Below are 13,545 nucleotides of genomic sequence, written 5' to 3' on the forward strand. Positions count from 1 at the left end.
TAGCAAACATACATAAACTCTTTAAGCATACACACAAGGGACAAAAATCAGCATCAGGAGATTCACTATTCAGGAATTCAATTGCACCATTGAATCTCACAGCACACAGTTCTAGTGTTTATTTTAAAAATGAATTTGTAAGTTTATTTCTGGATTCACGAATGTCTTATTTGTGACTTGGAATGTTTGATTTTGCCTTGGAGTGAATTGAAAATAACCCTTAACAATATTGCAGTTTGCATTATATTTTGATGGTTTCTCAACCCATTGTAGTGTGTGCATGGTTTTGTTTCAATTTCTAATATTTACCCTCATATTTTAACCATTTAGGAATAGAGATTTTTTTTTTCTCAGTTGTTGTTTGCATTAATTTCTTGAGGTATTGAAATTTAGCCAACACTTCCCAGGAGTCAGATCTAGAATATATTTCATTATTCTTTGAACTCATCAGCTAAGCAAGGCATAGCCATCAAGTGGTGTCAAGTGATTTGGATATTGCGTTTACTATCAGTGATTAAATTGGAAAGTGAGAATAGGAGAAGTTGTGCATGCCACAATAGTTTTTGAGTACTTACCTGGTTTGTACCTAATTGATATCTTGTTTTATAATGATGTGGATTGTGAAGTAATAGTTTATAGTTTCAGTTCCAATGTATTTCCAATAGCAGCATGTTCTTAGTGAATAGTTAGCTAGATCAATTTTATTTTTATCAGTTATCATGAGATATAGGTACAATCTCTATCCACAGCAAGGGCTAAATGCAACTTCCAACTTCACACATAAAAAAAAAGTCACAGCAACTATAAGTATATCTACTTATTATGATGGTATCTCCTCTTTCCGTCTGTTCCTCTTTTTTTTCTCTCCTACAGTAGGTACCTTTTCTTTATTAGGTACCTACTTGGTCAGTAAAATGACATAATAAAGCCCAGACTTCATACCTAGTATGGCACGTTCAAATGATCTCATCCTAAATGCAACTTACAGCTTCACACATCACCAAAAAAAGTCACAGCAACTATAGGTATACCTACTTATTATGATGGTATCTCCTCTTTCCATCCCTTCCTCTTTTTTTTCTCCTACCAGTAGGTACCTTTTCTTTATTAGGTACCTACTTGGTCAGTAAAATGACATAATAAAGCCCAGACTCCATACCTAGTATATGGCACGTTCAAATGATCTCATTGTTTCCAGGATGCAAGAGCTCGAGTTAGCTCTTCAGGAAGAGCAAAACCAGAGTTCTGATCCTATCGATTTGGACGACACACCAGCAACTGCTCATGAGAAAATAGCGGAAACTTTTCGGCCTCAAGTGTGGAAGAAATATTTGGACATTGGCGGCAAGGAGAGCAAAGTTATATTCAGCGATATCTATGACCTGCCTGAACAAAATGAACTGAGGAGTGATTGTAAACAGATTGTAGGTAAGTTGAAAGCCCCGAGAAAGTACTTTGTAGTCCCAGAGGAAAAAAAGTTAATGGAAAGTGATGGTGAATGAACAAAATAGAAGACATGGAAAAAGTACTTTATAGTCCCAGAGGAAAAAAAGTTAATGGAAAGTGATGGTGAATGAACAAAATAGAAGACATGGAACATGTAACATTGTACCATTGGTCCATGTGTGTGTCTGTCTGGAAACAAAATATCTCGAGAACGGTACGAGCCAGAGACTTAAAATTTGGTATGCAACTGTCAAATGTGACAAGGATGCGACACGAAACTTTGGTTAGTATCGATGCAACACTTGGCGGCATTTCGGCCGCTAGAGACTTAAAATTTGGTATGCAACTGTCAAATGTGACAAGGATGCGACACGAAACTTTGGTTAGTATCGATGCAACCACTTGGCGGCATTTCGGCCGCTTTTTGGCGGTTTTCGGTGTAATGCAATAAATATCTCGGGAACGGTATGAGCTAGAGACTTGAAATTTGGTATGTAGTCCACAAATGTGTCAAGGATGTAACACAGAACGTTTTGTTAAGATCGGTGCTGCGGTTGGCGGTATTTTGACCACTTTTTGGCGGTTTTCGACCGTTTTTTTTTTGGTGGTTTTCAGCGATACTGACTAAACGGTTAGAGATACCTATTGTAAAAGTTACAATAGAATAACACCTCTTGTATATTCTCAAATACAATGAAACCTATTTATTTATTATTTATTTATTTATTTAAATGGAAAGTGATGGTGAATGAACAAAATAGAAGACATGGAACATGTAACATTGTAACGTCTTAGACTTTAGAGTACATAAGAATGAGGGAAAAAAGTAGGAGAGTAGGTATACTTTTTCAGGATATGCCAACCTAGCTCTTAGCTTAAAGGTAACACACCTATCTTTTAAGCGCTAGGTCGGGGGTTCCCTTCCCGTTGGGGACAAACCTTATCCTAACGAGATAAGGTTTTTCTCAGAATGGCAAGCTTTCTTCTATCCTGTCCTCTCTTCAATTTCGGGACGACAAGACCTTCATTGACAGTTCATATCAAACAAGAAAAATAAATCAGTTTTACGTCTCGAAAACTTTGAAGTAATATTTTTTAATACATCTTTTCTCTTCAATCTTTTAAAGAGATTTCTTATTCATTTTATTCATCACTCATCAATTTATTTTCTTCTCCCTTTTTCAGAAAAACTCGGTAATGATGATGAGGACAAGGTCTCCGTTTTGAGTGATTTGGAGTCCATCCTCACTCATTTCCGCAAGAGCAAGCGACAATTTCGCACGTACCGATCTGACAACGGATGGATTGAGTTGCTCTTCCCTGTGATCGCTCTCAAGTTACCCAAACAGGAAACGTATAATCTGTTCGAAGCGATTCATAGCCGATATATTGTGAGACATCATGATGTGTTTCATACGTTGACACTTCTTATTCTCTACCATGATCCACATCTGAGCAACTTTCTCGTCACCAAGAAGATAACGTCCACGCATGTCTTTACCAAATCCTGGGTAAGTGTTAACGAACTTTTCAAAGGGATTACCGTCACCAACCAGCAGCTAACTTCGTTTAACATGCTATCGCTGCTGATTAAAGGTGTGTCTAAACATAGTCGACCGGCCGTCGATCGACGTGGTCATTTATGCTGTCGAGGTAGTGTGGACGGTTCAGTCGACATTGATCGACTCGGTGTGGGCATACCTTAAGAGTTGAAGCTTTTGGTGCGAGTAAAATTTAGCCATGTGTTTTTAGTCAGAGAACGACATTTTTTGTGGCATGCATTCGTGCTTAACCTGAAATTCCTAACGTCTCAGACAGTCTGACGTGCTATCGCTGCTGGTTAAAGGTGTGTCTAAACATAGTCGACCGGCCGTCGATCGACGTGGTGATTTATGCTGTCGAGGTAGTGTGGACGGTTCAGTCGACATCGATCGACTCGGTGTGGGCATACTTAAGAGTTGAAGCTTTTGCTGCGAGTAAAATTGAGCCATGTGTTTTTAGTCAGAGAACGACATTTTTTGTGGCATGCATTCGTGCTTAACCTGAAATTCCTAACGTCTCAGACAGTCTGACATTTACTCAGTTCATTTGACATTTAAAAGGAATGCCACGTCAATGTGTTTCGCGTGGAAGGAAAAAAAAAACGTACATTGCAAGTATTTTAAAATACTCGAACCATTCACCTATATGTACATACTTCTGCCTTCTTTGCACGAGTATAGGTGCTTATAGATTTTTAGGAATCTTATAGAGGCAGGTAAGATAAGAGATGTGGGAATGTACCTGAGTGTCAATTCTTATCATCAGCCTAGTTCCCTTATCTACGGGCCTACAGGGACCCGCATAAGTTTGTCTCCAACACAGGATGTGAGATAATTTAGCCAACATCCTGCTCTTCTAGATAACAAAACATGGGGGGTCTTTTCTCACGAAATCCCTGTGTGCAGAGTCCAATGTGTAAAGGCCTGTTCCCACTTGTCGTGGTTCATTTGACATTTAAAAGGAATGCCACGTTAATGTGTTTCGCGTGGAAGGAAAAAAAAACGTACATTGCAAGTATTTTAAAATACTCGAATCATTCACCTATATGTACATACTTCTGCCTTCTTTGCACGAGTATAGGTGCTTATAGATTTTTAGGAATCTTATAGAGGCAGGTAAGATAAGAGATGTGGGAATGTACCTGAGTGTCAATTCTTATCATCAGCCTAGTTCCCTTATCTACGGGCCTACAGGGACCCGCATAAGTTTGTCTCCAACACAGGATGTGAGATAATTTAGCCAACATCCTGCTCTTCTAGATAACAAAACATGGGGGGTCTTTTCTCACGAAATCTCTGTGTCCCTGTGTGCAGAGTCCAATGTGTAAAGGCCTGTTCCCACTTGTCGTTTGGGAAAAAAATTGTGTTTTATGTAGTGAGAACATTCGCATTAAAATTACATTGCCTTCAGGACATACGGAGAAAAAATCGGATGAAACTTACGACAAGTTGACAAGTGGGAAGGGCCCGTTAAGGCTATATCATCCTCACCCCGGAAGGGGAGTTATGTCACCCATACCACTAATGGACACTCGCAGTCCTCTTCGGACCTGTTTGGTAAAATAGGGTAAGTACACCTGTCATAACCCGGCATGTATATCATCCTCACCCCGGAAGGGGAGTTATGTCACCCATACCACTAATGGACACTCACAGTCCTCTTCGGACCTGTTTGGTAAAATAGGGTAAGTACACCTGAAATAGTTCAATTCCTGCCCGGTGAAAATGGGAACTTGACGTAGCTACGAGCCTTCGTTAACCCTCTATTCACGTTATGATGTTTATATTGCAAGTCATGTAATGTGTTGTTGTTTGCAAATGTCGGGTTATTTGATTACTAGGTCATTTTACCTCTGGCTTCCCTCTTCCCAATATTTACCTACAATGTCATTGCTGACTTCCAAGGCAGGGCAGGTGAACCGAGTAAAGTAATGTGATATAATGTAAAACACCCATCAAGCTTCCTTATTAATTAAATCTCCTAATATTTTGCCAGGACATCCTAACTTAATCTTTAATCTAACCACAAACCCCACTTCTTCCAGGGCCGCCATGAAATCCAAATCCGCGGAAGTGAAAGAGAAACTGTTCGAAATCACAATTAAATCTCCTAATATTTTGCCAGGACATCCTAACTTTATCTTTAATCTAACCACAAACCCCACTTCTTCCAGGGCCGCCATGAAATCCAAATCCGCGGAAGTGAAAGAGAAACTGTTCGAAATCAAGTTCATTTGACATTTAAAAGGAATGCCACGTCAATGTGTTTCGCGTGGAAGGAAAAAAAAAAACGTACATTGCAAGTATTTTAAAATACTCGAACCATTCACCTATATGTACATACTTCTGCCTTCTTTGCACGAGTATAGGTGCTTATAGATTTTTAGGAATCTTATAGAGGCAGGTAAGATAAGAGATGTGGGAATGTACCTGAGTGTCAATTCTTATCATCAGCCTAGTTCCCTTATCTACGGGCCTACAGGGATCCTCATAAGTTTGTCTCCAACATAGGATGTGAGATAATTTAGCCAACATCCTGCTCTTCTAGATAACAAAACATGGGGGGTCTTTTCTCACGAAATCTCTGTGTCCCTGTGTGCAGAGTCCAATGTGTAAAGGCCTGTTCCCACTTGTCGTTTGGGGAAAAAAATTATGTTTTATGTAGTGAGAACATTCTCATTAAAATTACATTGCCTTCAGGACATACGGAGAAAAAAATCGGATGAAACTTACGACAAGTTGACAAGTGGGAAGGGCCTGTTAAGGTTAAGGGGACTATTAACTATTTTATTTTGTTTTTGGGGACTATTAACCAGTTTTGTTTGCTTTTCACTATTCTCCTTCAGATAGATATTGCTCTCTTTTATGAAGTTCAGCGAGGTTTTTCTCTTTCATGAAGTGCCCTCCTAGGTGAAGATCAGGGTCCGATTCCAAGTACACACCATCTGCAGAATTTGCTGTTATTTTAAAGAGGTTTGATAGAGGGAACTGAAACTGCTCAGAGTGCTAAGGTCTTATCTTCCCAAAAGCGAAGAGAGAAGAAAGACAGGATAGGAGAAAGCCAGTCGTTTCAAGAACGGAAAAATCAGCCCCGGGCGAGAATCGAACTTTAGTAATATTTATCTGTGTTATTGTGGTTTCAGTTCCAGTCGTTATTCGCAGCCCAGTGCAATCTACAAGTGGTCTACGCCATCTGGGATCTCTATTTTCAACAGGAGGACCCATTCTTTATATTTTTCCTGGCTCTAGTGATCATAGTCAATGCAAGGTAACATGACTGTCTCTCTCATTAGGTCTTAGGACAGACGTTAGGTCTCAATATTGTAGTAGGCAACTCTGTGGCCGAGCCATACACAACAAGCTGGGTCCGTCCCTCCGGGAATTTTCAGCAGGTCGTGGTTAAAGAAAATGAGTACCTATGTATGTACCTACTTATTTTGTTTAATATTCAGTTTATTATAATTACTCGCACTGCGTGTTTGGGAGGTTGCGTATACGGTCGCGCTGCGCGCTTCGCAGGGTTGTGCATATGGTCGCGCTTCGCGCTCCCTTGTTTACAGTGGCGCTGCGCGTTCCTGGGGCTTCGCGGGGTTGAGGATAGGTTCGCGCTTCGCGCTCCCTTCTTTACGGTCGCGCTGCGCCCTCCCGGGGCTTCGCGGGGTTCGCGGTTGTGCATGCGCGGTTGTGCCTGCGTGGGGTTGAGCATAGGGTCGGGCTTCGCGCTCCCTTGTTTACGGTCGTTGTATTGTTTTGTACAATTTCTTTATTTCTCACTATTAGGTAGACCTGATCAGGATTCAGGTGTACATGTAGTCAGGCCTACCTGAGTGACTGGCCAAACTCTGTGGCCGAGCCATACACAACCAGCTGGGTCCGTCCCTCCGGGAATTGTTAGCAGGTCGTGGTTAAAGAAAATTAGTACCTATGTATGTACCTACTTATTTTGTTTAATATTCAGTTTATTATAATTACTCGCACTGCGTGTTTGGGAGGTTGCGTATACGGTCGCGCTGCGCGCTTCGCGGGGTTGTGCATATGGTCGCGCTTCGCGCTCCCTTGTTTACAGTGGCGTTGCGCGTTCCTGGGGCTTCGCGGGGTTGAGCATAGGGTCGCGCTTCGCGCTCCCTTGTTTACAGTGGCGCTGCGCGTTCCTGGGGCTTCGCGGGGTTGAGCATAGGGTCGCGCTTTGCGCTCCCGGGGCTTCGCGGGGTTTGCGGTTGTGCATGCGCGGTTGTGCCTGCGTGGGGTTGAGCATAGGGTCGGGCTTCGCGCTCCCTTGTTTACGGTCGTTGTATTGTTTTGTACAATTTCTTTATATCAGTCACTCACTATTAGGTAGACCTGATCAGGATTTAGGTGTAACTGTAAATGTAGTCAGGCCTACCTGACCAGCCACTCACTATTAGGTAGACCTGATCAGGATTTAGGTGTATATGTATGTAGTCAGGTCTACCTGATATTGACTGACTGGCCTTAGCCTTAAGACATTTTGAGTATGTCTATATTTTCGGTAAGACATTTTGAGTATGTCTATATTTTCGGTTGCAGGGATCAAATCCTCGCTCTCAAGGATGAACCCAAGGAGAAGATAATAGAAGCGCTCTCATTGTAGATTAGGTAACTTGTGGTTCAGTGTACTGTAGAACTTACTCTGACAAAGGACATCCATGAGATTCCTGTTGGTCCCATCATACTTAAAATCTAACAAGAAGATCATTTGCCAATGTTTAACAAAGTTGCAAAGACCACTTGAGAGTTAACATGAAGCAGAGAACAAGTTAAAGAGCAGATTGTTTAGTTAAATAGGACTTGATTTGGTAATCTGAAGTACACATCTCATTACAAGGGGATGTAATAAGTACTTATTTTTTTTTTACGAGTGTCATAATTTTACTTAAAGTCCACAAGGCAAAAAAAGTCAGAAAAAATCACTCAGAAAGCTCTTTATTTTTAGTTTTCATCATATGAATTATTCCCTTCTATTGAGAGCTTTCAATCTGATTTAAATCTTAATATTCTGATAGATAATGTGGACTTTGGAATAATCACTTTAACTTCATGTTCATTTTCTCATTTTGCCACATCAATAAATAGGTACAAGTTTTGTAAACTTGAGAGTGAGACAAATGTAATGGAAAGTTAATGTTATTTCTTTAATTAAAGAAAGAGATATCACAACTATCTATTCACAAAGTCTGACCCTCCCATCTGTCATTGCGGGGCCCCACTCACCGTCTGACATATCCTTTCCTGTCCCCGCCACAGTCACATTTGCTCCTCCCTCCAACCACCTCCCTCACTCCAGTACTACGGGGAGGGTGAAGTAATATTTTTGAATACATCTTTTCTCTTCAACCTTTAGAGATTTCTTATTCATTTTATTCGTCACTCATCAATTTGTTTTCTTCTCCCTTTTTCAGAAAAACTCGGTAATGATGATGAGGACAAGGTCTCCGTTTTGAGTGATTTGGAGTCCATCCTCACTCATTAATTTCTTATTTGTGACTTGGAATGTTTGATTTTGCCTTGGAGTGAATTGAAAATAACCCTTAACAATTGCAGTTTGCATTATATTTTGATGGTTTCTCAACCCATTGTAGTGTGTGCATGGTTTTGTTTCAATTTTTAATATTTACCCTCATATTTTAACCATTTAGGAATAGAGATTTTTTTTCTCAGTTGTTGTTTGCATTAATTTCTCGAGGTATTGAAATTTAGCCAACACTTCCCAGGAGTCAGATCTAGAATATATCAATATATTTCATTATTTCAATTCAATTTCAATTTATTTTATTGTACAAAATTACCCGAGGGTGTTTACAATTTCTTTGAACTCATCAGCTAAGCAAGGCATAGCCATCAAGTGCTGTCAAGTGAATTGGATATTGCTTTTACTATCAGTGATTAAATTGGAATGTGAGAATATGAGAAGTTGTGCATGCCACAATAGTTTTTGAGTACTTACGTGGTTTGTACCTAATTGATATCTTGTTTCTTGTTTTATAATGATGTGGATTGTGAAGTACCTAATACTTAGTTTATAGTTTCATTTCCAATAGCAGCATGTTCTTAGTGAATAGTTAGCTAGATCAATTTTATTTTTATCAGTTATCATGAGATATAGGTACAATCTCTATCTATCCAAACTCTTGAGAAAAAAAGCATAGGTACTTTTCCTTCCTCCTTCCCAAGTTTTATAGAAGAAATTCCTCCCCCAACTTTTTTTTCCACATACTATGAAACGAGTTATAGTTCTGGCCATTAATTAACCTCCCCGGTTTTCTCGTCAGATGTTACAGGAGCCGACTGCGTTTGCCACGGCCGTACAAGGCCTGCTGTCATGTCAGAGGGCAGCCATCAAGCAAGGCAGTCAAGCCGGGGGTGAACATGTGTGTTTCCTGGGCTGCGGACAGCTAGAGGAAGACCAGTATACACATATGGTGGTGTCTTCCTTTCTGCAGCGACAGATTCAGTTCATAAGTCTGGTACAAGGTAAGCTAGAGGAAGACCAGTATAAAAATATGGTGGTGTCTTCCTTTCTGCAGCAATAGATTCATTTCATAAGTCTGTTACAAGGTGAGCTTTACACCCCGTTCATACGGAACGAATTTTTCTTTTTTCTTCGTCTTAGTACGTTTATCAGTCGTTTGTGAGAGGGAGCAACGCATTCATGTTACATACACGATTTTGCGTTTGCTGGTGCTTCTTTGCAGAGACGACTGATATAGCTTTCCAGGAAGCTAAATCAGGGGAAGTACCCCAATAATAGGGTTCTTCCAACCTAACTTGTGGCACCCTATCATTAATGTTTTTCTCAGTGTACTCAGCACGAAACTGAGTGCACCCCGAAATAGCCAGCTAGGTGCTCAGACCGGCACCCATCCACATTCCACACCGTTGTTTCCCTCCAGTGATCCACACGGAACTGGTCGAAAGGCCGCTGGCTTCGGGTACAGTTGTCCAATCGCCTGTCCGCTACCAAGCTGGCATACTGGCAGGCTACCGGTATTCACAATGACCTTGATATGGGAGGTACTAGAACTGGTTCCATGCCAGAATGCCAATAGGTTTGACCTCGAGGCACAAGCTGGCAACGTGGTTATCATCGCTATATCGGTTAGGCGTATAGTGAGGCAAGGTCTCTTCAGTTCTCTCAGGTGTGCTCGTCGTCTTACCAAAGTATGCTACCTCAAGACTAACTACTAACAATAAGCTTAAGCACTAAGTAGGTAGCTCAAGAGAGAACTCAAGAGGCAGAGTTATAGAACTTGGAGAAGACTCAAAAAAGTCGTACTTACTCCAGAGGCCTAGGTTCCCGTTAAATGATCTACTAAGCGATTTGTTACTTGACTTTCAACATGGAGTCCTTGTTTATAATGTTTGAACTTTGGCGATTGGAGTTGGTGAGCTTTCATCAGTCTTGCTAAAAGCTCACGATGAAGATATTCATGAGTAGAAACATGGGTTGAATACCTAAGCAACGAAGTAGGTAGGCCAGCCTAGTTAGCTTAGTTGGTAGTGCGTCTACCTCGTAAGCGCTAGGCCGCGGGTTCGATTCCCGCCCGGGGCGGATTTTATCCTTAATTAAATCTCCTAATATTTTGCCAGGACATCCTGACTTAATCTTTAATCTAACCACAAATCCCACTTCTTCCAGGGCCGCCATGAAATCCAAATCCGCGGAAGTGAAAGAGAAACTGTTCGAAATCATCACTCCGTCCTCCTCCACCAGTCCGGCTTCCGGGTCCGAGGGTCACCGGTTCAAAACCAGCGCGGGGAACAGAAAATCATCCATCAAAACCTCGGGCAAGCGGTATCGAAATATCGCGCCCGTGTTTAGCATAGACGATGATCATGATCCGGGTGATATCGATAGGAACGATGATGATATCGATGATTCAGATATCGATAGTTACAGCACGATATCGGCATGGTTGAAAAAACCGGAAGTGATTGCATCGTTTGAGTGCCAGCAGATTAACATGCAGGGATATATGTGTGACAGGTGAGTGCCATGGGTCCTGGGTTTGATCCCTGGCGTGGGTGATTTTTTTAGAGGATCTAACGTCAGTGTATGACTTCCAAGGATTTTAGTGACGAGGTTTTAACTCTCCGTTCGGTGACAAAGTGATAAGTTGTTCGCCTCCTCACATTAACCTCATTCAGCCTGCTGAGATGGGCCGGAAAAGCCGGCAACACGCGATTGTCCACTTCTCCAGATGGTAACCTGTCCGGATATTAACCAAGCATAACGTTGCTTTTTACTAGTTCTGTGTATTTTCACATTTTTCACCTTGATTCCCGAGAAAGTAAAAAGCAAATAACAAATTACTTAAGGGTGTTTATGAAAGTAGGTATGTAAAGTGAAGAGTGTGCAGTGTTTCTTTGGCCCCATTGTGATTTGAGAAGATATCAAAATTAAATCCGCCAACCTGTTTTGTGTTCAAAAGAAACGCGAGGATTCTGGAGAGGCTGCAAATGAGGTAAGTAAGAACAACCCTAGATTTTTGAAATATAATCCAGTGGCATTGAAGGAAGAAGAGAAAAGGAAGACAAGGAAGAGGAAGGCCCCGCATGAGCTTCATGGAGCAGATCATGGAGTATGCTGGCACAGATTCCTACAGTGAGCTGAACAAGTTGTTCGCCTCCTCACATTAACCTCATCCAGCCTGCTGAGATGGGCCGGAAAAGCCAGCAACACACGATTGTCCACTTCTCCAGATGGTAACCTGTCCGGATATTAACCAAGCATAACGTTGCTTAACCTCAACGTAGTATCGTCCCTGGCTTTCTCATTAATTTATTAAGGACTAATTTTTATTTAGATAAACTATTGGTTATAATTCAATGTACACAAATGCAAGAAACTACAAACAAAGGGCGAAATTATATGGCAATCTCTACCATTCAACCCTGATCTCTACTATTAACCACATAATGGAGGAGTTGCAAATGGGTAAAAATTATAAATAAATGGTCGATTCCTATGTAAAAAGTTGGGAAAAATCCAAATCTGAGGTCAAAACTCCAAAAAAATAACTGTAAAAGGTCGAAAATTCAATTTTTATAATGAAAGAGTTCGAAGATTTGTGACGTCAGACTTAACGCAGTTGCTATTTTTGTCCGCTAGGTAGCGCCACTATGCAAGCGCGTTAGCAGAGGAGCAGAAAGAACTGCGCAGAAATGTATGCGCACAAACACATTAATGCGTTGCCTGCGAGGGAACTTTGCTCGGGACATTTGATGTGACGTCATCGCCTACGGGAGCGTATGCCGTGACGTCAAAGTTCACGATTTACCGCCATTTTTTAAATCGATTTATCTCAGGATCTAGAAGTCGTAGAAGAAAAAGAAAAATTCCGTTGATCCTCATTTTTCCTGCTCTATGACTTTGAAACATCACCCAAGTAAGCGCAACTGATCTATTTCCACAGAACTAAAATGTAAGTAAGGTACCTAATTCCAAGTCCAATCATTGCAGTCACATCTAGTTTTCCTCTTTAGGGTTGAAAACAGAGCGGAGAGAATAGTGCATTCAGCAGGCAGCGATAAACGACTTCAAACCGAATAGAACTGAGAGCAAAAAAATTCCATGCTCTTTACTCTCCGCTCTACTTTGTTTTTAGCCTAAGGCTGATTTAGGGCGTATGGTTGAAAGAGCTTACTAATTGAGATGTGAATACTCTAATTTAATGGCCACGCCACACGGCAGTAAGAATATCTTGACCTGCACTGTAGCGGGAATCGCGCAGAAATCAGTCTTTTACTCTGGAAATCGAACCCCGAATTTTCTACATATTCTACAACTAGATTTAAACCGTGCTTCCAAATGAGTCAAGTGATTGCTCTTAGCTGTTCGATTTCAATTAACTCCGTCTCTTGTGCAATAGTATTAGTAGATAAGTCTTACCTACATACCTCTTAATCTCTGTACTTGAGAAAATACTCTGTATTTAAGTAAGAACCTAAGTACCTAAGTAAGAAATTGTAAATAAGTAAGCATTTCAGTACTTGAAATTCTCTCACTGTTGTACCACCTTGTATGTATTTGCAGATATCAGAAAATACTCTGTATTTAAGTAAGAACCTACCTAAGTAAGTAAGAAATTGTAAATAAGTAAGCACTTAAGTACTTGAAATTCTCCCACTGTTGTACCACTTGTATGTGTTTGCAGATACCATTCAGACACCCCGTATTTTCGAATGTCATTCTGTACGTTGTTGTTTTGTAGTAAAAACTACATTCAATGCAAAAACAACTGGTAATAGCCTGATAAGTACTCGTACTTACCTTACCTACCTAGATAGGTAGCAGGGAGCTGTAGGTATAGTTATTGCTATTACATACAACTAGAATCTAGATACATACTTACCCAGAAGCCAGAAGCGTAGTAGCAACCTCCGTGACCGAGAGGGTATCACATTTAGCCTGCATACCCGAGGTCCCGAGTTCGATTTACGGCAAAGTCGAAGTTATTTCGCACTTCGTCAGAACGAAGTGAGAAATAAGGATATGTAGTTGATAGAGGGAACTGTAACTGCTAAGGTCTTATCGTCC

General features: G+C 40.9%; 1 protein-coding gene across 1 annotated transcript in view; it reads left to right on the top strand.

Moving 5' to 3' along the window:
* LOC103517270 (TBC1 domain family member 23) overlaps positions 1-13,545 on the top strand; it is a 40,283-nt gene that overhangs the window by 1,485 nt on the left and 25,253 nt on the right. Inside the window, exons 2-8 of the mRNA XM_026829422.1 lie at positions 1,199-1,428; positions 2,632-2,957; positions 6,131-6,255; positions 7,536-7,595; positions 9,271-9,479; positions 9,899-9,992; positions 10,645-10,992. Coding sequence (XP_026685223.1) covers positions 1,199-1,428; positions 2,632-2,957; positions 6,131-6,255; positions 7,536-7,595; positions 9,271-9,479; positions 9,899-9,992; positions 10,645-10,992 — 1,392 coding nt within the window. The remainder of the gene's footprint in view (positions 1-1,198; positions 1,429-2,631; positions 2,958-6,130; positions 6,256-7,535; positions 7,596-9,270; positions 9,480-9,898; positions 9,993-10,644; positions 10,993-13,545) is intronic.

The sequence above is a fragment of the Diaphorina citri genome, unplaced genomic scaffold (assembly GCF_000475195.1).
Source record: "Diaphorina citri unplaced genomic scaffold, Diaci psyllid genome assembly version 1.1 scaffold1790, whole genome shotgun sequence".
Taxonomy (NCBI): Eukaryota; Metazoa; Arthropoda; class Insecta; order Hemiptera; family Psyllidae; genus Diaphorina; species Diaphorina citri.